Source organism: Rattus norvegicus, chromosome 3 (genome assembly GCF_036323735.1).
Source record: "Rattus norvegicus strain BN/NHsdMcwi chromosome 3, GRCr8, whole genome shotgun sequence".
Lineage (NCBI taxonomy): Eukaryota > Metazoa > Chordata > Mammalia > Rodentia > Muridae > Rattus > Rattus norvegicus.
The window spans coordinates 73,413,360-73,437,563 of NC_086021.1; the positions used below are offsets into that span (position 1 = coordinate 73,413,360).

Below are 24,204 nucleotides of genomic sequence, written 5' to 3' on the forward strand. Positions count from 1 at the left end.
TCTTCATGTATCACAATCCCCCTCGTCATTGTATCTTAAATTCAGTTCATCAGAGGGCCAACTCTCTTATTTCCAATCTCTGCTTTTGTCTTTACGTAATATTGCTATTAACTCTTTGAGAACTCCATAGAGTATACTTTGATCATATTCACAACTCCTCTCAGATGTACCACTATCTCCCTACCCATTCAACTTCAAGTCTTTTTAAGCCCATAGAGTCTCAACCCTCACTAAAAGAGGTTCTTTGTGTGGTAAACAGCCATTAACACAGAGACCCACAAGTAGTCTATGCCCAGAGAATAACAGACTATACTGGGATCGGCTCCAAATGGTTCATTTATATCACTCCCCTGTCCCAAGGCTCAAGAATTGTCTCCCAGAAGAGAGGGCACAAAAAGTGTAGTCAATTGCCTCCTCTTACAATGAAGGATTTCTGGACACAACACAGCAACTACACAAATGACCACTCAGCAATGTTGAGAGTATGCACAAGATCCCAGCATGCTCCAGCCAGACAAAATAACATCTCAGCAGAAGCCAGAAGGTGAGACAAGGGTTTCACCTTGTCCAGACAGGGTTGTTGTTTTGTTTGTTTGTTTTTGTTTTTGTCAATATGATAATCAAGCTACAATTATTAAAAAAGAGCCTCAATTAAGAAAAAGTCTTCAAAACCAGTCATGTGCCTTGAATCCTAGCACTTGGGAAGCAGAGCTCTGTGAACTTGAGTCTAGCCTGGTCTGCACTGTGAGCACCAGAACAGCCAGAGCTACATAGCTAAACCCTGTCTCAAACAACAGTATGGGGCTGAGGTAGGCATTCATGGTGGCGGGGGAGGGGGGAAGCAGGGAAGGAGGAAGGGGAAGAGAGAGGGCAGAGAGAGGGAGGGAGGGAAAAGGAGAGGGGAAGGAAGGGTGGGAGGGGTAGAGGGAGGGAGGGAGCTCTAGAGAACCTCTATCAGATTGCCATAGGCAAGCCCCGTGGGGAGATTTTCTTGACTAATGAGGAAGGAGGGCCCAGCTCACTGTGGGTGGTGCCATCCCATTGCAAGTCGCCTTTTTCTCACATAGAAAAGCAGGCTGAGCAAACCAGTAAGTAGCACTCCTCCATGGCTTCTGCTTCACTTCCTGCCTCCATGCTCCTGCCTTGGCTGCTCTCAGGAGACTAGGTCCCATGGACAAGTAAGCCAAATAAACCCTTCATTCTAGAAGTTGCTACTGGTCATGGTGTTTCATCACAGTAATAGAAACCCTAACTCAGACACACCTCTCTCTCCCAATCTTTGGGTTGTTACCTTGACATCAACTGTCTCGGCTTTAAACACCAAGGCATCGGGTGTTTTAAATTCATTTTGTGAGCCCAGGCCCTTGAAAGCATATAGCCTACCTCAATCTGAGACTTAAAGGATGTCTTATAGTAAGGACAAAGTAGGGTAATTCCCACTTATGATTAAGCCTTTTCTCTCTCAAGGATTGGGCCTATTTTGCCAGCCAAATCCCCCATTTGGAAACTCCCTACCCCTGAGTTACATAAACTTTGTCTTCCTCATTTTCAAGGCTGACCTCATGAACCTAGCAGTCCACATTCATAAATAAAACGGCTTGCTTTAATTAATTACTTGTGTTAATTAAATGTTTACTTTAATTAATTCTGCCATAATGACTTGGGTTGGTGGTCTTTCTCCTTGCATCTTTTGGATTATCAGCATCTGAATACCGACTTGATGTGTACATTGACAAAACTCTTGATACTACCCCAACTGTCTTGTGTATCTCAGGAAATAATGATTATGATTCCATTAATAATATTTTCTGTCAAACTCTAGAGGAATTGGTAAATATTTTCTCCAAAAATGGTTGCACTCCCTCCCTCCATCAGCCACCACCATGGATGAATGAGAAGACTCCCCAGGTTGATGGCACAGAATTGCTCTTCAATAAGATCACAGAAGAAAACTTGCTCAAACTAAGCAAATACATACATACATGTCTTGGTTAGGTTTCTATTGTTGTGAAGAGAGATCATGACTGTGGCAACACTTACAAAGGAAAACATTTAGTTGGGGCTGGGTTGCCTGTCAGAGGCTCAGTCCAGGATCATCACAACTGAAAGCATGGCAACATGCAGGCAGACATGGCACTAGAGAGGTAGCAAAGAACTCTGCATCCTTATCCACAGGTGACAGGAGAGAGAGTGACACCAAGCCTAGCTTGAGTTTCTGAAACTTCAAGGCCCACCCACAGCGTGACACACTTCCAAACAGGCCACACATAACTCCAGCAAGGCCACAATTCCTGACAGTGCCACTCCCTATGAGCCTATGGGGGCCCATTTTACTCAAATCACCCCAATAACCGTACGGATAGAAGAACACATAACACCAGATAGATAGGGCCAGAAAATAAACTCTGAACAGCACCTTGCTGTAAAAACATTAAATACATTTTCCACAAGGCGGCTGCAGTGATTGTTTTAAAGTTTGACTCAGTTTACCTCACTCTTCTGCCCACAGGCTTTCTGAGCCTCTAACAGAGAAGGCAAAACTCTTTTCCAGAAGCTACACAGGCTACAAGACTAGGCTCCCATACTAAGTGCGATCTCATACCCTGCCCACCTCTCTGCCCACACGGGTTTCCTGGAGCTTAAATAACTGCTCATCAGTGCTTCCTCCACAGAATCCTTGCCAATGCTACTCACTCTGCCTCAAGCTTGACTCTTAACTTCCACTAGATGTCTACATTCTAATGTGGCCTTATTTAGAGAGGTGTTCTGGGTATTTCAGAGCTCTGGGATGACCCTAAAAGTTCTATTTCATCACGTGCACAGCCTATTTCATAACCCTCTCCCCTTGGTATGGAGAAGACTAATAATAATAAATAGGGTGAGGTATTCCTAAAAGCCTAAAGAATTCAGTTTGGCCAACAGCCTAGGTGAGCTTAGCAGAATACCTTGATCCACAAGAGGCAGAATACCTTAGTTTCAGTCTTATAAGATATTGCAGACTCCAGCAAAGCTGGCCCTGCACTTCTAACATGATGAAAGAGTAAGGGGATGTTGCTTCATGCCACCATTTCGGGTACATTTTACACATCATTAAGTCTAATACATCTGTCTTCGAGTTACTACTGCTGTGATGAAACACCACGGCCAAAGCACCTTGTAGAGGAAAACACTGTCCGTCATCAAAGATGTCAGGACAGCAACTGAAGCTGGCAGGAACCTGAAAGCAGGAGCCGATGCAGAGGCCATGGAGGAGTGCTGCTTTACTGGCTTGCTCCCCATGGCTTGCTCAGCCTGTTTTCTTATAGAAGACTGGATCACCAGCCCAGGGATGGCACCACACACAATGGGCTGGGTACAACCCTCCCTAGTCACTAATCAAGAAAATGCCTCGTAGGCTTGTCTACAACCTGATGTTATGGAGGTATTTTCTTAATTGAGGTTTCCTCCTCTCAGATGACATTAGCTAATGTCAAGTTGACATAAAACTATTCCGAACAATACCTTCAATATTATATACCAACATTCCCATCCTTTCTTTTCATTCGATGTAGGTTTTTCTTGCAGAGAATTACATATACAATGGATCAAATTTGAATATTTAAATCTCTACCTTGGTTGCAAAGGTAAAACCATGAAATGGCCTTCTCCATTCTTCAGCAAAGCTATTGCATTGTAATAGCTTCAGTCTTTGGTTTCAACATCCACTCTAACTTAAATGTCACCAAGTACTCCTGTGGCCCGCCCTAGAAGGCACGCGTGAACAGAGTCTGTGCCACTGTAAGAAGGGAGGGGTGCTCACAGCAATGGCACTCTCTTCCTATGGACTATGCTGACCCCATGAGTTGGAAACCAACCTTGGCCTTGCTGCAGACCCACTTCTCCCAGCCACGTCTGTGGATACGCCCACTAACCACAAAAGCTTTGTGTGTAAATCTGTCAGGAGAACCCATGACTCCCCTTCATAACTTCGGAGATGTGACAGCATTCTGACTGACCTGGCAAAGTAGGCTGGCTGCAATTAAGTTTATCTAATTTCCCTTCCTCTCGAGATACTACATCCTTAACAAAGAACATCTGCAAAGACAGGCCTTTAGGTTGAAAAGAGTCTTAAAATAGAATCAGCTTTCATTCACCAGGCTGTGGAATGTCAGGCGCCATATTTGTATCCATTTCCTAGAAGATTGAAAGTGCTTTCAAAATATATCTGTCATTTCTCCACAGTGGCTGGGCAAACCTGCCACTGAAAAATCTTCTGAACAGGCAACTTGTAGTACAAGCATGGTTTATTTCTGTCAGAAATTGACTGCTGGAGTGTGAAAGAGACTCATTAAAAATCTCTTACTGTGATCTTACATTGTTAAAAAGAAAAAAGAAAAAATGATTAAAAAAGCAAGGGGAGAAAAAAAATATAATGAAGTGTACATAGAGCCTACAGATGCTTTCCAACGGTGTCCTCCTATTAATCGTTTTTTGCAAGCAATGAAAGGAGTGTAATTAGTTCCAGGAATGTGGCGGACACTGTTGTTTGGGAGAATCAAGTTAAAAATTTCACCTTATCCTAATATTATGAAAAGTTAAAGGAGGAGGTCAGAATACTGTACTGTAGAGAAGAAAACAGGATGCAAAAATAATGTTATTTACCTTAATCTTAAAACAAGGTTGACCGCACAAGGACCTTCTCTGTAGTCTTCATTAGCATTTGGTTGGCCCTTTGAAAAGAAAACAACAAACAATGCTGTAAGCTTTATTGGGAAAAGGATAAATTCAATCTCAGTATCTCTTGACTCCTATAGCCCTTTATGGAAAGTTCAAGATTAGTGCTTATCCTAGAAGGTTTTCTTTGGCTCCCCAAGACCTTTTTAGAGGATCAGAAAGATGCTTAATTAACGTCATACTGTGGGTGTGAATGCTCCACACAGACAGCCTCAGTCACAGGATGGATTCCGTGCATGGTACTGCTGCATCTAGTCCAAATTAAGGCCGTCCGTCTAAAGTGGCACTTCGTTAGTCCAGAGCAAAGAGCCAACACCCACTGGACCTTGGAGATGCACAAAGGTAAGAAACCGTGCCACGGATGGTTGGGACACTTGTAATTCCAGCATTCAGGCTGTGGAAGCAGAGCTGCGAATTTAAGTACAGCTTAGGCTATGGACCAAGAGCCTGTCTCAGAAAAGCAAGGACTAGAGATGTGGCTCGGTGGCAGAATGCTTGCCCATTATGTAGAGAGCGTTAGGTTCTATCCCTGGACTGTATGTGGTGGGGGGTGGGATGGGGTGGCATGGGATGACTTGGGTACATTAAACATAAGCATTGGGGTGAACACAGATTAATCAACGTTCATCCTCCCTACACTTCTCACCTATCATCCTGACACAGATAATCCATCAGGGATGCCTCTATGACACAGAATATTCCTGTGAATACCCAGGCTTCATCAGACCTCCTGAAATAAAAGATTTCAGGAAAAGCTTGGCTCTGTTGGTAACCTGCTGTGCAAGCATGGGCAAGTAACTCTCAAGCCAGCAGCTCTGTTTACAAAATAGCTAAACCACCTCTCGAAGATTGCTGGGAAAATAAGAGATGTAAAAGTGAGCCGTGAATTATAAAAATAATCAGTGCTGTCCCTGTTCTCTGTTTACTTCTTTTGCTTTTGGACTCATACTTCCTCCTAATTTGTTTTCCATGTGGAGGCTAACCCTACAGTTTACCTCTGAGTCTTTGACTGAGTTAGATGACAGAGTGCAAAGATTGAAAGTGGATCCCATTTCTACTTTCGTGTAGCTAGCTACATGGCCTTGCACAAACCAGTTAACCTCTGCATGTCTTTATGTAGCTATAAAAGACAAGGAGTAGCTATCAGACCTCAGAGAGGTTTCCTGTAGTCAGTCATGAAGTCCTCTCTGTCTAAACACATAGGCAATGCACACTGCCCCATAAAATACAAAGGCAGGTAAAACAGAAACACATATAATCAAAGTACAATCATACAACAAAACACTTGGGCCTATCCCCGGTCTCTAGACCCATACCCTTGCCTCAATGGCTTCGCCACCCAGCACAACCACAGCACAGCCTTCTGTCATACACATGTTCTAAGCGCGTATTATACATGCACTGCACAGTCACTGGACTATTATTTTAATAAGACAAGTTGTACAGCTCAATTGTCACATAAAACTCAATGATAAAAGAATCATCAGGACAGGTTATAGAAATCCAATCAGAAACAAAGGAGCAAAGTATCAATTAACCACAGTGTTTGATGGCTAAAGTATAACGGACTTAATCATTTTCTTCTCTTTGCTTACTGCCCACAGTACAGTGATTTCTAAGGCACTTGGGTAACCTATTCCTTCTCCAAAGCCTGTTATTTAGGGCTGAGCATCTTGTAAAGGATGGTCTTCCACCATGCTCTCCTTCTACAATCTGCTTAAAGAAATGGTTTCAATTACTGCTGGTTTGAAGCCCCCGATTTTGGGAGCGCTACCCTGAACTTGGCTATCCGTCTGAAACTTAGTGAAGTTGTCTACAAAGCATCTCAAATAAAAATGACTGGCAAAGGAACCAACCTGAGAGTCGTGCACGGAGAGGGACTGTATTTGCTCGGGGATGCCACCAGCGTTCACCGAGATCTGCCAAGAGAACCAATGTTATGACAAGCCAGGAAGCCAAAGGGAGATGTTAGTGACTGGGACGTTACATCGTGATCATCAGAGATGGCATTTTAGAAGACCTTAGGCAACAACAGCTAGATAAAGTATGTCCCACATGCTGCTGGCCACCCTTAGACTCCAGGGCCCACTTGTTCTGTCACAGAATATGACAGAGAAAGAGGAGAATCTATATAATAAATCCTGGAATGACCCACATGGTTTAAACAGTGTGCTTTAAAAAAACAACTTTATCTCTTAGTATCATTCCATCTAATGTTAAGGGAACCTTAATGAAAAGATATGAAACCTGCCTTTTACATTATTATTTTGGGTAATTTTTCACTGTTGCTTGGACAAATAAATATGGTGGAAAAACAACAACAAAACCGTTTCTCTAAAGGAACCACAAGAGCGAAACTTTTCACTCAAGATTCCTAGTCTGGTCCTAAGGTATTTCAGCCTAAAGCTCTACTTTTGTGATCTCTACCCTGGGGCATAAACTTGAGAAAGTCAACAACAACAACAAAACCAACCACAATCAAAGAGAAACAGCAATGAAAAACGAAGGATCGAGATCTTATTTCTAATTTATTATCAAGACTAAAGTCATCAGAAATCTTCGCAGCAAGCACTTTCTCAAGTCCAAGAGTATAAATTCTTGCTCTCTGTGCTCACTCCAAAAGAACTTCATTCAAACTGAAGTGATGGTGAGAAGTATTATTAATTAATTGTTATTAATGATTTAATTAAGCAATATTAATTAATGCCTCTGATTTACTTTGAAATGCATGGAAGAGTTAAGGTGGGCAACGGCGTGAACAGGACACATATATGGAAAGGCACCTTAAGTGACAGAGGAAACATGGTCGTTGGTATGTCACGATAATGGTATTAATTTTGCTTCATGTTTGAAAAGTTATGTAATAACAACATGTTTGTGAAAAATGACCCTTAGAAACACAGCAAATCTCTGACCACTTACCAGCACAGGCAAGGACCTCTACAAACTACCCCTTCAAAGAATCCTGCAGGCTGACCCACAATCTGCCCCCCTCCTCCCCTGATGCTTTGCTCCTGGGGCATCATCAGGATGAAGAGACAGTCAGGTGATTTAACAGAAGGACCACACACCTTACAACGTCCCATGTAGGTATAACACTGCGTGTCACGACACAGCCACTTCTAACACAAGACACTCCAAACACACATGGGTGCTCAGGGTAAGAGAAAGCTTCCCCATATAACATATATTCACTAACCATCAAGTACAGTTCCTATTGTCGCCACTGTGCGATAACCCTATGAAATTAGGCCACAGCCACATAACTCTGTTACACTGAAACCCTACAAGAAGATTAGTAGCAGTCACCCTTCAACAATACAGAAACTGTACCAAACTTCTTCCTATCTAAACAATTTACTACAAGAAAAGGCCTTGAGTGGATCTGCATTTTGACAGGCAGAAAGAAGGAAAACTAGAAATGAATGTTGGATATAACTCTGGAAACAGACCCTGATAGGGACCTCAGACCTGGTGAAAGAGAGGCAACCAGTTCAGAGCTGGAGGGGAGAGGAGGCACTGTCTGCTTCCCAACTTCTCAGAGCTGGACCTCGCCTGCTCTTTTTCTATTTTTAATAACGCTGCAACAAATTTCAGTGTGCTGTGTTGGACTGCATCCCTAGAGCAGAAGAAGGCCATTAGTGGACAAACTGGTGGGATCTATTAAGAATTCTGAAACTTAGCTGAAAAGGTGGCAGCATCCATTTTTGAGTTTTGATAAATAGGCGCAGATTATATGAGAATCTGACACAGGGAGAAACTGGGGGAGGAGCCTACTGAGTTTGTAGCATTTCTACGAGGTGGAAATTATTCTAAAGCAGAGAGCTAATGTTTGGAAACACAGGTTTTCTGACCACAAATCCAGCGTTAGTCACCAGTACACTGAAGGGTGGTCACCTGCGCTAAACTGCAGGGGCTGGGACCCAGGCCGAGCAGCCTCTGACAGACAGGCGTCAGCACAATATACTCGGGAAGAAATCCGGTCTTTCTCTGCCCTTCCACAGAGGAAGGTAAAAAACAAATACGTCTGGCACTGCTGAGCACCAGAGAAACGCCTTTCATCAGCATGGTATTAAAAGCTAGTGGCAGTTTTAAAAAAACATCAAGCAACAGAAATAAATGTAATCTTCACATGTGTTTAATCTTTAGCTAAACCTGGTAAAAATTAATTCAGCCTAAATCCGCATTGAAATACTTTTCTAATGAGAACAGGATCTGGGAGCTGCAAACAAAGACTTTCCTAATTATCCCAGACACACGGGATGGCAAAGCCCTTCAACACCCTTCTTGTAGGACCTGCCTAGCTTAAGTCAAAAACAATTTTTCAGCTGATTTCTGAAATGTTTTCTTCCTCATTTCATTATTTGTTTGTTCGTTCGTTCATTCATTCATTCACTAATTCATTCTTGGATGCCATTCTGCACATCTGCATTCATAGTGACTTCTGCAGTTCTCCTAGTCAGTTGTCTAGACACTAGCCTTTAATCAGAAGTTAAAAATCGGAGTTGTCTAGACCTAACCTAAACTAGGAAAGAAATTCCACTCTACTGAGCCTAAGAATGACTACGCGATTTTCAAGTTTTGCCTGCTGTGGTTGGTAGTTAAGTCTTCCCCATCTTCTAACTGTCTTGGCCTTTAAGGGGAACTGTTTAAATGAAAGCCTTGCTGAAGGCCTACCTCAGCTAAAGGAAACCAAAGGGAAGTGGATTTAAGTAAAGTCAGCTTCATTTTTCACCTAGAAAATTAAGAGTGAAGCAAACCTGACCAGAGTTGTGTAAAAGGAACTTCCTTCAGAATCTGACAAAAAGCCAGCCCAAACCACTTCTCAAAAGAGGAATCAATGCCCAAGCCAGGCAGTGGTGGTGCATGCTTTCAATCCCAGCACTCGGGAGGCAGAGGCAGGTAGGGCTCTGTGAGTTCTAAGATAGCCTTGTCTACAAAGTAAGTTCCAGGGCATCCAGGGCTACACAGAGAAACCCTGTCTTGAAAACAAGGCAAAACAAAACCCAATAGTGGACAGGGTCTAGAAATCTGCAATAAGATTTATGAGCTAACACTCCCTAAAGACGAGTCCTTGGCCAGGACTTCCTCCACGCCCTTCCCCAAAGATGTAAAGCTCTCCAGAAAGCAGGCATTCTCCTCTTGATGCATAAATCCCCAGGGTGTCTAACACTTCTAACATGAAGTCTGCGCTCAGTTTTTCATCAATTAATTCTCGCTAGTTCTAATATTAGTATTGTTCTTAATGAGCTTTGGTCTCCGTGGACTTCTGTCTTCACGCAGAACAAGATGATAAATAGAAGAGGGCAATTATCCATTTGCTGAAAATTATTAATTACTAGTGGGTAAGCTTCCCAGAAGATCATATTTTTCAAACTGGGCCAATTTTTCAAAGTGCTGGGCTATGAGTTTCAAGCAAACCAGCTGAACTCTGAAAGCTTAAAAGTCCATACTGGAAATTCTCTCCAAGGTAGAGCCTCTAAATTTGGTCCAAGAACTACCTTTCCCTTGGTGCTCCACTGACAAATACCTGCTCAGACCTTCCTGACCAGTCTCATCAGGTGCTCCTTAGCCTGCCGAGGATGGCGCATGGCCTCTCACGAGCAGAGGACTTGTAAAAGGCCACATCTCTCTCTGCTTAAACACAGTGGTACCAGAGCTGCTGTTGCTGAAGTCCACATCAACCACCTTGTGATCTTTTATTCCTGTTCTGACCTCATAAGTAATATAGCCTGTTCATACTTCTGTGCTGCTTTTACTCCAGTGCCTGGATATCTGTGTTAGCAGCAAACAGAAACAATATCTCCAGTATGCAAAGGGGACATGCATACAAATAAAACACTGCCCTTCTTTTCTAGCCAAAGGTGATGGGACCGCCAGCGACGGTGTGTGAGGCGTATTCCCTTGCTCTACATCTATGCAGAACCTACACTTTTCAATAGAGACAGCTTAGATGCACATGAAAACCCCTCAACTCTGTGCTCTGCTCTAGTCACAATGGAAAGGAGGGCAGCGTTTGCTCGAAATGGCTAGGTAGGATTGCTCTAAAATCCCGACACAGCATGGTACCCAGTATGTCCCAGTGCAGAGGCTCCATGGTGTTCTTACCACAGAGAACAATGTCCCTGGGCAAAGTTGTAAAGTGTGAAATAGGGAGAGTCATTCAAAGAACCAGCAGGGAGGAAGGTGGGACCTGAGAAAGCCGATATTGGTGGGCAGGAACCCGAGGAAGCTCCGCCAGCGAGAAGAGAGCAAGGTGCTCAGGGGCAGGGCACAGTGTGGCCTGTGGCTCCGCAGCTGCTTTGCTAAAAGCACAGCCAGCCACTGCCACTGCCACTGCCACTTAAGCTGTGCCTCACTTAATCAAAAGGAAGCGTCTGCTGATTAAAAAATAAAAGGAAGAAGTCTGGATAGGTATCACTTCTAGACCACAGTTTCCAGGTTCTATAGTGAGGCCTGAGGAAGGCAGGCATTCATTACTGACTGTGAAACACCGGGAGCTATTTAAATATTCTCAAATTTCCTCTGTGAGTATTGGCATGCCATAATCATCACCGGGCATTAGGGTAATTAATCATATGGAGGAAGTTAAGTAAAAAAACGATCTCAGTCAAAAGATGACCAGTCCTCAGAGATGCCATGAACAATGTCTCACTTAACCTCTAATTCACCCAGCGCATTTAAAGGTCAAGAATCATGCATTCAACCTGGGCATCTTTCTTTTTTATAAAGTATGAGGCAAAATTTTGCCGGCATGCTTTCAGTATTTTCTAAATAGTGTGACACTACAAGCTGGAAATAATTATCTCCCTGTGAGGGCCAGGGGTTCCTCTTGAGTGTGTCCAGTGCGATTCCACCAGTCTTCCTGGCTACCTCATAAGCACTGTGATCACCCTACATCATGGGGGAAGAACAGAGGCTCACAGACTGGAGTGGTTTACCACACTCTAATCAGGCCAAGGTAACTCAGACAGAATCCAAGCCAATAAAATAAATCCATCTGCCTTTCCATCTCCCAAATGGATCAAACTCTGCCACCACAAAGGGGGCCTAAAGAGCAAATAAACAACTATGCAGATACATACATACATACATACATACATACATACATACATACACACACACATACATAATCATGGCTCCTCACCTCTGGGTTCTCTTCTTTTACTCTTCGTGACTGCAAAACAAGGAGATGTCCATTAAAATCCATGAAATGCCACAGAACCACGACAGAGACACACACTGGCCAGTGGTGGCCGCGGGCGTTTACCTTCTCTTGAGAGGCAGCCGCTTTCCCCTCCTCACTCTTCTCATCCATCTCATCATCACTCCACTCCCAGTCGCCATCTTCAGTCTTGTGAAGGTGACCGCTTGACCCAGGAACTCGCCTGACCTGAATCAAAATAAGCCACACTTTCACGGGTTGGATGGGCACAGCACTCACCGGTACTACTTAGGGTTAGCTGGTACACGCACGAGACTCCGAAGAGGTAACCCAGGGGAACATTAGTCCACAGATAACTGACGTTAAAACGCCAAAAGACAATACACCCTTAGACTCCCACCCTCAACATCCTTCCAAAAATACTTTGTTCTTGAAATGCATTAGTATCACATACAGAGAAAAAAAATTTTTTAAGAATATGAAGCATGTGAACCACTAAACAAACAAAAAAAGGACTGCATTTTTCGCTTTTACTTAAGCTAGAACCTTAGTTACCACACAAACAAACTCATGTGCCAAGTTTCAAAACTGCCTACGGAAATGCACCCAAGTGACTGAGTGCAGACTGAGTGGAGGCAGAGAAATCTGGGCGCTGGATCGGTTGCATTAGGCTGGAGTATCAGCAATCTAAAACCTTATGCCCACAGGGCACATCCCTTTCCACTGCTACCTTGCTCTTCTTCAGATCCTGATACTATACTTGTATCCCCAGGAATGTATTCAACCTACTTGAGTGAAACAAAACAGGATTAGACGAGCCCTAACACACACACACACACACACACACACACACACACACACACACACACACACATCTAAGCACACGAGACACTCGTGAGATGACAAACACAGCATCTTCGTCCTCAACTTGGACATCAGACCTCCTGTGCTATTGCGTCTGGGGACACAGGTTGTCAGTGCATCGTTTAACCACGGGGCAAGCTTTCACGTGTGCGGCGGCTGGTGAGGAAAAGCTTTTACAGGGAGAGCAGGGTGGAGAATGGGCTGCTGTCTGTAGTAATTTGAGACGTAATTTGGCAAAGCAGTGCAACAGCTGAGCAGGCAGCAGGCGGGCCACTGGTTTCAGAGGAGCTTCAAGTGGAAGAGTGCCATGGAGACCGTGTGTTCAACCCCTTCATTTCACAAACGAGGAATGAAGGCTCAGAAAGCAACCCAAGGAAAAGCAGCTGTCAGGGGGAAAAAAAATCAAAGGAACAAACAAAGCCTCAGACTCTCATCCCTCATCCCCCCACAATGTCACTGAAATCAGAAAGAAGCTGTTAGGTTCAATCCCCAGAACCCATGTAAAAAGAGCTCTGTGTAATGGTGTGCACAATTTCAGTGCTGAGGAGATCAAGACAGGTAGATCCCTGAAGCTCACTGGCAAGCCAGCCTAACCTGTCCTGGTAGGTTCCAGGCCAGTAGAGGATCCTGTGTTTAAAAGGAAATGTGGGCATTATTTAAGAAAGGACACCTGTAATTGTCATGTAACCTACACACAAACACACAGACACAGACATACACACACACACACACACACACACACACACACACACACAGGCATGCTCACACATGTCTGTGATGTAATGAAGGCTATTATTTATAACCTACACACACACACACACACACACACACATACACACACACACACACACACAGACACACACACACTCACACATGTCTGTGATGTAATGAAGACTATTATTTATAACCTACACACACACACAGACACACACACACACAGACACACACACTCACACATGTCTGTGATGTAATGAAGGCTATTTTTCTACAATAGAAACCATTGAGACATATCACAGGTATGTCGTTAAACGGAAGAGAAATATTGAAAGCTTTAAAGTTAAGTAGTGTTCGTGTCCTATAACCAGGAAGATATGAACAGCACATGCTCAGAGGTGGGCTGGACTACCTTGCATAATCTTTGAAAGTAACTCAGACTACCTGTTCATAAATATTTAAGATCCAACTGAAAAATTTTAAAAAAACCTAAAAAGTTATTCATAATTTAACTTTTAAAGGGCACAGTCATTTTTAGCACTCCGACAAACAAAAAGTCACCTTTGAGAAACTCAGTGCATACCTCCGTACTTAACATAGCTGTTTTCCCCCACTTGGATTTTGAATTGCTGCAAAAACCCTATTATGATGGTAGTGATTCTGATGGTTCTTATAGATGCTGGCAAAATACTACAGAAACAAACGCTGAGGTGCACTCAAGGAGTTTGAGAAGAGATTGCTCATTTCTAATCTATCATTAAACAGGTAAGGGACGAGGAAATGATTCTCCACTGACATACAATTAATTTCTTTGGCAACACTAATCACGATGATGGGTATTTGTTGATGACTACATTTAAAAGAAAGGGATTTAGAGCTGTAACGATTATAAAATGGATTTCCAACTAGGAAATGAGTAAGCAAATAAAATCATAGACCAGAAACCAAAATAAAACTCCACCTTTATGAAAAGTTGCAGAAACCAAGGATCATTGATAAATTATTATTTTCTCTTAAATTACACAGAATGAACCTCCTTCCTCCTGTTAACAGCTCAGGCTCTGCTCTGAAACACAGACAGTGCCTTATCCCCACAAGCACCACTTTCCTGTGATCTGTCAGTTTCCAGTCTACGAGCAAAATCCACCTGCAAAGAATGTGGTACCTACCCCTCTATGTCTGCTTTATTGCACAACCCTAGCTGCTTCTCTCTTAGTTTTATTTGCTGAAAGAGAAAACGATAAAACACAATGTCTAGGATTATAGCCCCGGCTATTGAAAGATGTGATAGGATGGGCCTTTAACCAGCTGTTGGTTGAAGAAACTAGTAAGTATATACATTAACTTAGTAAGAACCAATAACAACCCAAAACGTATCGAGGAAAATATAGATTCAACAGTATCAAGAATAAAAACCCAAGTCAGTCTGTGCCGTGGTCCTCTGCTCACTCCTAGGAATAAAACTGCAGCAAAAATTGAAAGCCAGGTTTCACGTTGTGTTTATGTGACAGTGACACCAGGTAAGAGAACAGAAATCAATTGCATGAAGTTACATCCTTGGAGGGAGTTTATAAGGGCAAAGCCAAGCACCTAAATTTCCCAGTTTTACAAGTGGCCTTCTGACTTAGGAGTGTGAAAAGATTTTGGAAAGTAAAGATGGGGCAGGGAGAGCCTTTATTTTCCTCTCCCTTTCAATGACTACAATTCAGCACAGAAAGGAACTAAAGCTCCCATTTCCCGCTGGGGCGGGGACAGAAAACAGACACTGAGGAGCAGTGGTGCTCACTGGCCAGTTCTCATGTGGCCACTGGGCAGGTAGGTGTCCAGGGCAAATATTCGGCCAGCAGCAGTAAAAGAGGGCAGCGTGGTGGGACAAGTGGCTGGTATGCTCTAAAGGTTCCTGTGGTGTCTTGTAAGTATGACTTTCCACATAGCCCGACTTCTGACGGGAGAGAGGAGGAGTCTATGAGGGAGCCAACAGAGAGACCTGCTCTACAGAGCCTTCGACCACAGAGATGGTCACATTTCTCTAGCACACGGCTGAATCCCAGCTAGCATACCCAGCAAACGACCGACCACCTTCAACCCCTTTCACTGCCGCAAAAACTCTCTAGACACTGGGTCTTGGAACCTCCTTGGAATAATTTTCGCCATTATTGAGAAGCCGGAACTCGGCTTCCCTTCCCCTGCAGACATACCAAGTGCCTGACCCTGCCCTGCACCAGCCACCTCGGCCGCCCCCTTCCCCCAAGCTCCCCTGAACAGCAGAAAGCAACACAAACACATTTCTATTTTCAGTCATTCTGCTAACAAGAAGCATTAAAGCTGTTTCTAATTAATTGCTGTTTTTTACATACTTGAGGCAATGCCAAGCAAACAAAAAGCCTTCTAAGTTATCAAAAATTAACAAACAAATGAGTCGTGGTAGGGTTTTAACAGTAATCATTTTCCTGTCTCCGGGGCTCCAACCTTGGCATCAGCTCGCTAGCATCTCTGTCCTGAATGGGCTGCCTGGCCCCCAGGGCCCCTCCAGCTGTCTTCTGCCTACCATCGCACACAGCCTGGAGGCTGGGCTGACTCTCCCTGCTTGCACTGCCTCATGCCTCACACTCTCCTCCTCCGGCTGGCTGGTCCAGTCTATTTAGCACAGCACCGAGAGGGCCTGCTGGGTCAGTCTGTACATCCAACTCCCAACCATCTTGCAGGCGTGGCTACTCTCATTCTTCTACCTCAAGCTCTCAATTCTGTGTTCATAGTGTTTACCCTCCATCACTTATCCACCTCTGCTTGTGTCTGCTCTCTGTTCTGTCTTAACCCTAAACATGGCTACTTCTCCCAGTGCGACTGTGGGTCCACAGGCCTTTTCCACAGCCCCCCTTTCCATCCTGAAGGACGACCTGGGAGCACAGCATGTTTTAGTTTTGATTTCCAAATCCATGGCTGGATACAAACACCTTAGCAACGCCTCAAAACTAACGTTCAGAATTCTCTACGAGCAGCCTCATTCCGACACTTCTCCAATGTTATCTGAGTTAACTGCTCTAGATTTTTCCCTCGCATCCACATATCTGTGACAGCGGCCAAAGGGCACGATCAGCTAAGGCTGCCAGCTCACTGCCTCATAATAAACACCCAAGACCTGAAAGGTGATATTAATAACGAATTAATTCTTCCTCACAGCCAAGTCTAGCAAACACCGCATTTTAGCACAGTGCACTGCCACCATTGTCCCCCTTCAACGCCGGTGTTCCCTTTCCTATTAAACACAATACTAACTCATCTCCAAGCCTCTGGATCCTCCCTCAGTTTAGCCTTCACATCGTGTCAAGGAGTACACACTTACTTTCTCGCTCTGACCTACAGGATGACTCCAGACATTGTAACGTTCAAATCTTTTGATACTTTGGCCTGAGAATATATTTTCAGGGCTCACTCTCCACACTATCCTTTAGACACACCACAGCCGGGGTGTGTACGAACTGCATACGTTCTTGACCCTGCTAACTTATACATGCATGACACTAGCCCTTGACCTGACCTATCTGTCCAGGTTCTCCGATAATCAGGAGGCTAAATCAGGAAGACGGATACCTGAGGCCTATGTGGGTATGAGATTAGTTCAAGGGAAGTCTGGAGTTCAGCACCTTTGCCTGAGTGTGACTGAATGGGTTAGCTCATCACATGGTTGACAGAACAAAGCAGACTCGAGAAAGCAGGGCTTCCAAGCCTAGGTCAGAAGAAAAACGAAGATGTGGCTATCTACCTTATCCATTCGCTCCTGGGGCTTCGCTGTGGTCTCGTGAACACTTGAGGCCAAGGTGATCAGGAACCACACAAGCACCCTTACCCAACAGCTCGGAGGAGACCCCATGAAGAGTCAGTCCTCAGGAAGCGCATGTGACTGAGGCTCTCTCAGTCCAGACAGCCTCGGGCAGAGGATTTCCCTAATTCCTGACCCTTGGAAAACAGGAGATCTTCAAAAAGAACTGCTGTTGTCTGAAGCCCCTGTATTTACGGTCACATGGCACACAAGAAAGAATAATTGAGGTAAGGGTTGATAAGGAATTCATTCGATTCCCTTTTCCCTTCTGAACACTGGGACTCTCTGAAGACCAGCACGTTGTATTTGATAAGCCTCAGTGGGCCAGACAACAGGTCAGACCACGCTTTACTTTGTAAGCAGCTTCTACCAACTGTAGATGTGCTGGGTCTAAAAAGAATCTCGTTTTAATTCACACTTGCAAATTATTTCCATCTGACCAAGTTATTGCACATTAAAACATCAAGAAGAAAAAAAAAGAGCTTATTACCATTAGCCAGAGATGATAAGCCGCTACTGCTAAAGCTTGGCCCTTACCGCCCCCCTCCACCCTGATTCCTGTTAACACCTTTTAAACTCCAGCTCACTTTGCCTGAGAAAAGTTGGCGTCCCTAACAGCAGAGAGGAGGACTCTAGGGTTCTATGGGCGATTAGAAAGGCTCCGGAAGAAACAGTGTGGGTAAGTTAAGAACGTGGTCCCAAACACCAAAGGACACCTTGCAGAACTTCCTCATAACCCTTTAGCATCTCTACTGTGAGAATTAAAAGAAAATGTTGCTCTTCATGTAGCGACAAAAGAATTTTGTAACTTCGGAAATCCAACATGAAAGGGTAGCGTCTTCAAAGAGAATGCAAGGAATTCTTTCAAAGAGGCAGCACGGAACAGAGAGGCAATTAGACTTCTTATTCTGTTTTAATCCCATCAATTTTCCTACATGGCATTCCTCCAAGTAAGGGTGACACAGAACAATGACAACCAGCCATGAAAGCAGCATCCAATTTTGCAACTTTTGTCTTTTCCAACTGAAGCTTCTGCTGGAATGGGTGCCAAGCTGATGTGTAACTTCAGCTAATGAAGAACAATGGGAACACTCGGTGAGACAAATAACTCAAACTGAGAAGGCACCCTTCTCAGAAAACCAACGGGAAAAGGGGAGAATAACGCTTGGCTCTGGCACAGAGGAGAAGCTGCCTGGATTCTGCAGCAGGTCATAGGGGAACTCCATTTCAGAAGGAGAGGTGGGGACTGAGGAGGAGGAGCCCGCAGGCTTACTGTAGCTCCCAGAGGGCAGTATAACTAAGGGTTCTCCCAGGAAACAGAGCAGCGAGGCGGTAGTCCGTTCCCATTCTCCTGTGTCAACCTGGCTACTACAGTCCATAGTCACTAGATCAAACGGCAATCTAGCTGAGGCTAGGAAGGTCTTTAGTCTATGTGATTAAAACCCACAGTCAAATCAAGGGAAATTATCCTTGATAAACTGGCTGGGCCTGATCCAACCCTTGAAAACGCCTTTCAAGCCCTTCAAGCCCGGCCAGGCAGGGCTCCTCTGAAGAAAGCATCCTGGTAACAGCTTCTATCCTGCTTCAGGGTCCTGACAGCCTGCCCTCAGCAGCCCTGCAGTCGAATGTGCCCACTTTCTGCAGTAATTCTCCTGAGTCTCCTATGGTTCTGTTTCTCTGGCTGCCGCCTGACTGAGCCACTCACTACATCTTACAACCACATTACTGGTATTTACAAACAAAAACCAGGTACCCAGTAAAAGAGCCAGTGCTGTTATCCTCTGGCTTTTTGTTAATGGAAACTTAGCATCCCCAGGTGGAATCCTTAAGGAAATGGGACAGAGAAAGCAATGAAAGGAGAGTAACTAAGGCACATGAACCTCGGTAACTTAGGTGACTGGTTCAGACTAGGAGAAGACACCCACCAAAATTAGGGGCTTGTCCAAATGAACCTATGTCTACACTGCTACTTTAACCTTCCAGAAAGAATGATCTTTGATTAGTGACCAGGACATAGTCTGGAAAGACATCCTAAAAGGACTGTAGCCATATAGGGCCTGGCAAACATAACACTGGCAAGGCCTTGCTTGCCTTTCTCCCCAACTCCCTCTGCCTTGCTAAAAAACAAAACAAAAACAAAAAAAACCTGTTAGATTATATTTCTGAAACCTAAAACTAGACACCAAGGTCTGTTCTCTTATTTGGCCACTTCCTCCTCCTGAGGGTGGCCACCAAGGTCTAGCTATCAAAGCATTGAAGTCCAGTAATCAAAAAGCTCCCCTTGGCTCACCTAATTAACATATCCGATTAATATTAAACACCCCATCCTAACACAGGGATATAACCTTTACCTTTATAAACTGCCATATTCCTGGTCATGCCATCTCCTCTCTACCCAGCAGCAGTCCTCTGCTGCCCCCACCAGCACAAATACCCCTCCCCTCTCCCTTGTTCCCTTCTCTCTCATCCTCTAACTCCTGTCTCAAATTCCCTGCCCTTTGTCCTTCTAAGGCAAATGAACCTCTTTTGTGATGAGAAGCTGGCCTTGGGGTATCCTGAGCTGATATGTTCATAGCCTAAGGGCATTAATTAGGTGGGCTCAAAACTAAATCCAAACCCAGAACGGTATTAGGTAGAAAACAGTCCCAATATTATATTTCAGCTAAGCAACCTGACCCCGAATATATACAAAAACCTTTTATTTGAGACAAGGTCCCATGAAGCTCAACCTAGCTGCAAATTTTCTCTGTAGCAAAAGATGACCTGGACCCCTGATCCTATTGCCTATATCTTCAGCATGAGCTACCTTCCTCGTCCAATTCGTGCACTACTACTCACCCCGTACCTGATACACAAGCATCCTACGGGCCAATCTATATCCCAGGTTCCAAAAACATTTTATATTAATGCGTGAACGTGAATTCCAAAGGGTTCCTGCACAAAAATTACTAAGCACCGCTCTAAAGATGCTTCAGCTTTTGGTCATCTTATACTCCAGGTTGGATGACATCGACAGTAGAAAGCAGGGAGGATAAACGGTCATCAGGAAGCCCGAGTCAAGTCTTACCAGCCATACAGATGTACACGGCATGCACACACAGCACAGGGCACGGCCATTGATGTGAAATAGGACGGTGGAAAGTGGTTGCCACTGGGGCTTCTCAGGAGCCCATGATGCTTGCACTGCTTATCAGGGTCGTGCCTAGGAGGCTCAGGGAGAAGCATGCTTACTCTCTGACGGAAACATCAACAGGCATCCATAGTAGAGGACAGTGTGGACCAATTACAAGGGTCAAGTTGACCATCAAGGTACGATCAGTAGAAAAATCGATCAGAGACCAGAGCATTCACCAGTGTGTGTGCACATGCATGAATGTCTAGTAAGTCCAAATGTCTCTGAAAGCATTTGGTTTACAGGATGTGAGGAGGTCTGCTGGGTAGACAGGGGTGCTTTAGTTTCTAGTTTTGGGCTTCAAGGACTAGCGGGTGACATTTCTCTCTCCCTCCCTAGTTCTATACTAACTTGGAAATAAGCTTGAACATCATCTCAGTTCCAAAACATCAGCTCCGCACCGCAAAGGTAATGTCCAGGATTGTGGCCTCAGAGGTGAGCAGCCTGTCACTGTGGACACTTTAGACAAGACTTATCTGTCAGGCATGCTGACAGGCACATTTCTCCCTCACACAGTCAGGGCTATGTGACACAAGGACCCCTGGAAGATGGGGGAAAGAGCATTCCTGAGCCCTTGAGTCCCTCTCCCATCATCAATCAGATGACTGCTGTGCCATGCAGGAGCAGCTCGGGAAGGCTCTGCTAAAGGGACATCAAGAGTGAAGAAGAAGCACCCCCTAGACAGTCTTTACTCATCAGGCGTATGCACTCAAGTCAGAAAACAGAAGACTTCAAAATTAAAATTATAAAGCCTTTTAAAATAAGTCACCACTTGGAACACCACAGTAGTTATATGTCAGTTGTAGAGAAAGTAAAAGGCTAACAGGGAGTGAAACGTAGTGTGAACTTGGGTACCCCACACCCATTTCAAGCATAAAAATGAAATGAATGAGGCTTCTAGAACCTGGTATGACAGCACAGTCAAAACAAGAACCACAGGCTGGAGAGATGGCTCTGTGGCTAAGAGCACTGGCTGCTCTTCTGAGTTCAATTCCCAGCAACCACATGGTGGCTCACATCTGTAATGGGATCCAATGCCCTATTCTGGTTTGTCTAAGACAGCTTCGGTGTACTCATATACATAAATAAATAAATCTTGGGGGGAAGACCGAGAACATCCACTTACTTTCACTGACATCTGGTGCTGCAAAGGTAACAAGTCAGGGTTTCCAGCATTGCCAACAGCGGCTTCAACAGTGGAAGCTCTATTAACAAAACACTGTACCACACAATAATTGTAATTTATTGGTAATAAAAACATCAGAGAGATGATTTCTTGATGTTTTTACTTAACTGCAAGTTTTTATAATAAGATTTATAAAATAATAAAGAAATGCAATTAATGGCTCGAGTTCATGTTTGCTAATTTCTTCCTTACGGTTTCTCACTGTCAGAGAGCTAAATCTCTGTGCTTTATTATAGACCATTATTCTATAACGTGATGGATTCTGGGTTTGGTTTGGTTTGGTTTTTGTTTAAGCTGGAACTTGTTTCAAAATTATGAACATACAGGGAAAATACCTTGGCTTATAAGAAAATTTGGATCCAAGAAGGAGCGGGCTCTGAGGACTGCAATCGCTTGCACTTAGTGACATCTAAACATACATTTGCTCGTTGAATCTCATTTGTCTGATGCCCATAGAAAATTTTGCTCAAACAAACTTTGTTTTATAATCAAACTTCCCTACATGTTTCCCCACATTTTTTCCTAAAGACAAATGCCCAAGCCCAGTGACAAACCATCACAGAATTCCCGAAGGGTTATTAGGGAGCAAGCAAATTAAGAAGACCCTATTAGTTCCCCAAGCCCTCATGGATCTTTAAATCCATGATTTACAGACCTAACATCACAACAGATGTTGCAGGGACAGAGAACCCAGGACACACAGAGCACTATTATATTACAGGTACAGAAAAGTGTCACCAAACGATAAATAAAATCAGAGAAAAACCCTAAACTAAAATGCAAGGCACAAGACAGTTCCGGACCAACTTACATCACACTGATACTCAAAGGCCACTATCATGTCCTTATAGAACTACAGTTCGTTGCCATCACAGATCATTTTACTGTGAGGAAATAGCGAACAGGGACGACAGAACAGGAAGGCATAATTAGGGAGGCCTAATTCATTCTACCTGCTGGCACGAAGTAGCAATTGATGTCAAGATAACTGCAGGCCATCTTCTACGCATCTGAAGATCCTGTGAGGAGGGGCCTAGCTCTAAATACGAATAAAAGCAAACCTGAATGTGTAAACAGATGGGCCCATCTGCCTCAGAGTCAACACAGTAGCGTCCGTCCTACTGGAGATAATTCAAAGAAGCCAACAAGTCCATATTGCTTCAGTGAGCTCACTTTCCTTAGTGACCGACACATTTACCCTGCCTGCTGTCTGTGAAGGGAAGAGGTGTCAGGTGTGAGGGTAGTTAGGAAGTGTGCACCCACTCAGGCTTACACCCAGCAATGATTGATACCTTGGTTGTTTCCAGCACAAGTCTGAGCTGGTAAGAAAAGACAGTGACTGCATCGTGAGGTGGACCTGCAGAAACATGCCTGATATTTAAATTCTACTCTCTCCTAATCACTTTACTGGTCACTCTACCCAAGCTCTCTCCCCACATTCATCCGCTTAAGTTATGACTACCAGAGAATGAGGAATCTCTGTGTTTCCATTTCCGCCAGAGGCTTAAGCCTCTCAGAAGGTCTCATGTCCCTGGATGGCGCTGGGTTACCCTCCCCTAAACACAGGACATTCAGCTTAGCCAGGCAGGCACCTACCTTAACTACTGGGTCATAGGAGCAAAACATTATGACCCAAGAAATGGGAAGAGTGGCAGGTGTCGTCTAAGTGTCACCAACTGTCTACATTCTCCTCTTTATGGCACAATATTCACTTTGGTTTAAACATAAACTTTTGGTTTTAAATAGAAAGCTCATAAACGCAGAGAAGATGAATCTATCATAAAGAACCACAGTAGCCCACCTACTAACAATTCTGCCAATCTGACTTAACTATAAACCATAGCTCCTTCTGACACACTGTTGTTTGCCTAGGGTGTGCTCCTTGTCCAAGGTGTTGGACTCATAAGGGCACATCTTGCATCTTCTTACTTGCCTACACCTTCCCACCCCTGCCTTACTCATTCTGCTTTCTGGGAATGTATATGTAGAATATGGGTTTCACGTGAGGGAAACTTGGCATTTTTGTCTTTCTGAGTCTGGCTTATTTCTCTTAACATCACAATCTTTGTTTCCATCTATTTCCCCCCAAATCACATAACTTGGTTCTTCTTTGCTGCTAAATAAAACCCTATTATGTATGTATAATCATGATTTTCTTTATTCATTCATCTGTTGGTGGACAAATCCAAGGCAATGCAGCATCTCACCTGTGAAGATGTTAGCATGCATCTCTAATAGAGATGGCTTAGTGCACCACACTGCCATCTTCCTACCCAGAAAACCATCACTGACTCCCTTGCAGAATATCGTATCAGTCCATGTTAGAATCATCCCCACTGTGTCGAAATGATTTTTTCTTCAGTTTATTTACTTAAACTAGTGTATGCCAACATGGACAAATAGTCCATATCTCTAATCTATAAGAGGTCTTAGGACTTTCCTAAGAAGTGAGAAGCTGCCTCCACTCAAGCAAGATCTGTATTGGATGTTGTGTTCTTCACAAAAGGATCTTCATTGTTTTCCGATTGCTAACAACAGATTTCTTCCACAAGGACCAGATTCTTGTCTCT

The 24,204-nt window shown here is 44.0% G+C and overlaps 1 protein-coding gene across 6 annotated transcripts in view; it reads right to left on the reverse strand.

The window, feature by feature from the left end:
- The window catches only part of Stk39 (serine threonine kinase 39), a 266,876-nt gene that overhangs the window by 91,838 nt on the left and 150,834 nt on the right, over window positions 1-24,204 (reverse strand). For all 6 annotated transcript variants that reach the window (XR_010064688.1, NM_019362.1, XM_008761922.4 and 3 more), the window contains 4 exon segments: window positions 11,984-12,106; window positions 11,861-11,890; window positions 6,570-6,632; window positions 4,642-4,709 (listed from right to left, as the gene is read on the reverse strand). Coding sequence is in view for 5 of the 6 variants with exons in the window: in NM_019362.1 (NP_062235.1) it covers window positions 4,642-4,709; window positions 6,570-6,632; window positions 11,861-11,890; window positions 11,984-12,106 (284 nt within the window). In the remaining variant the exon portion in view is untranslated.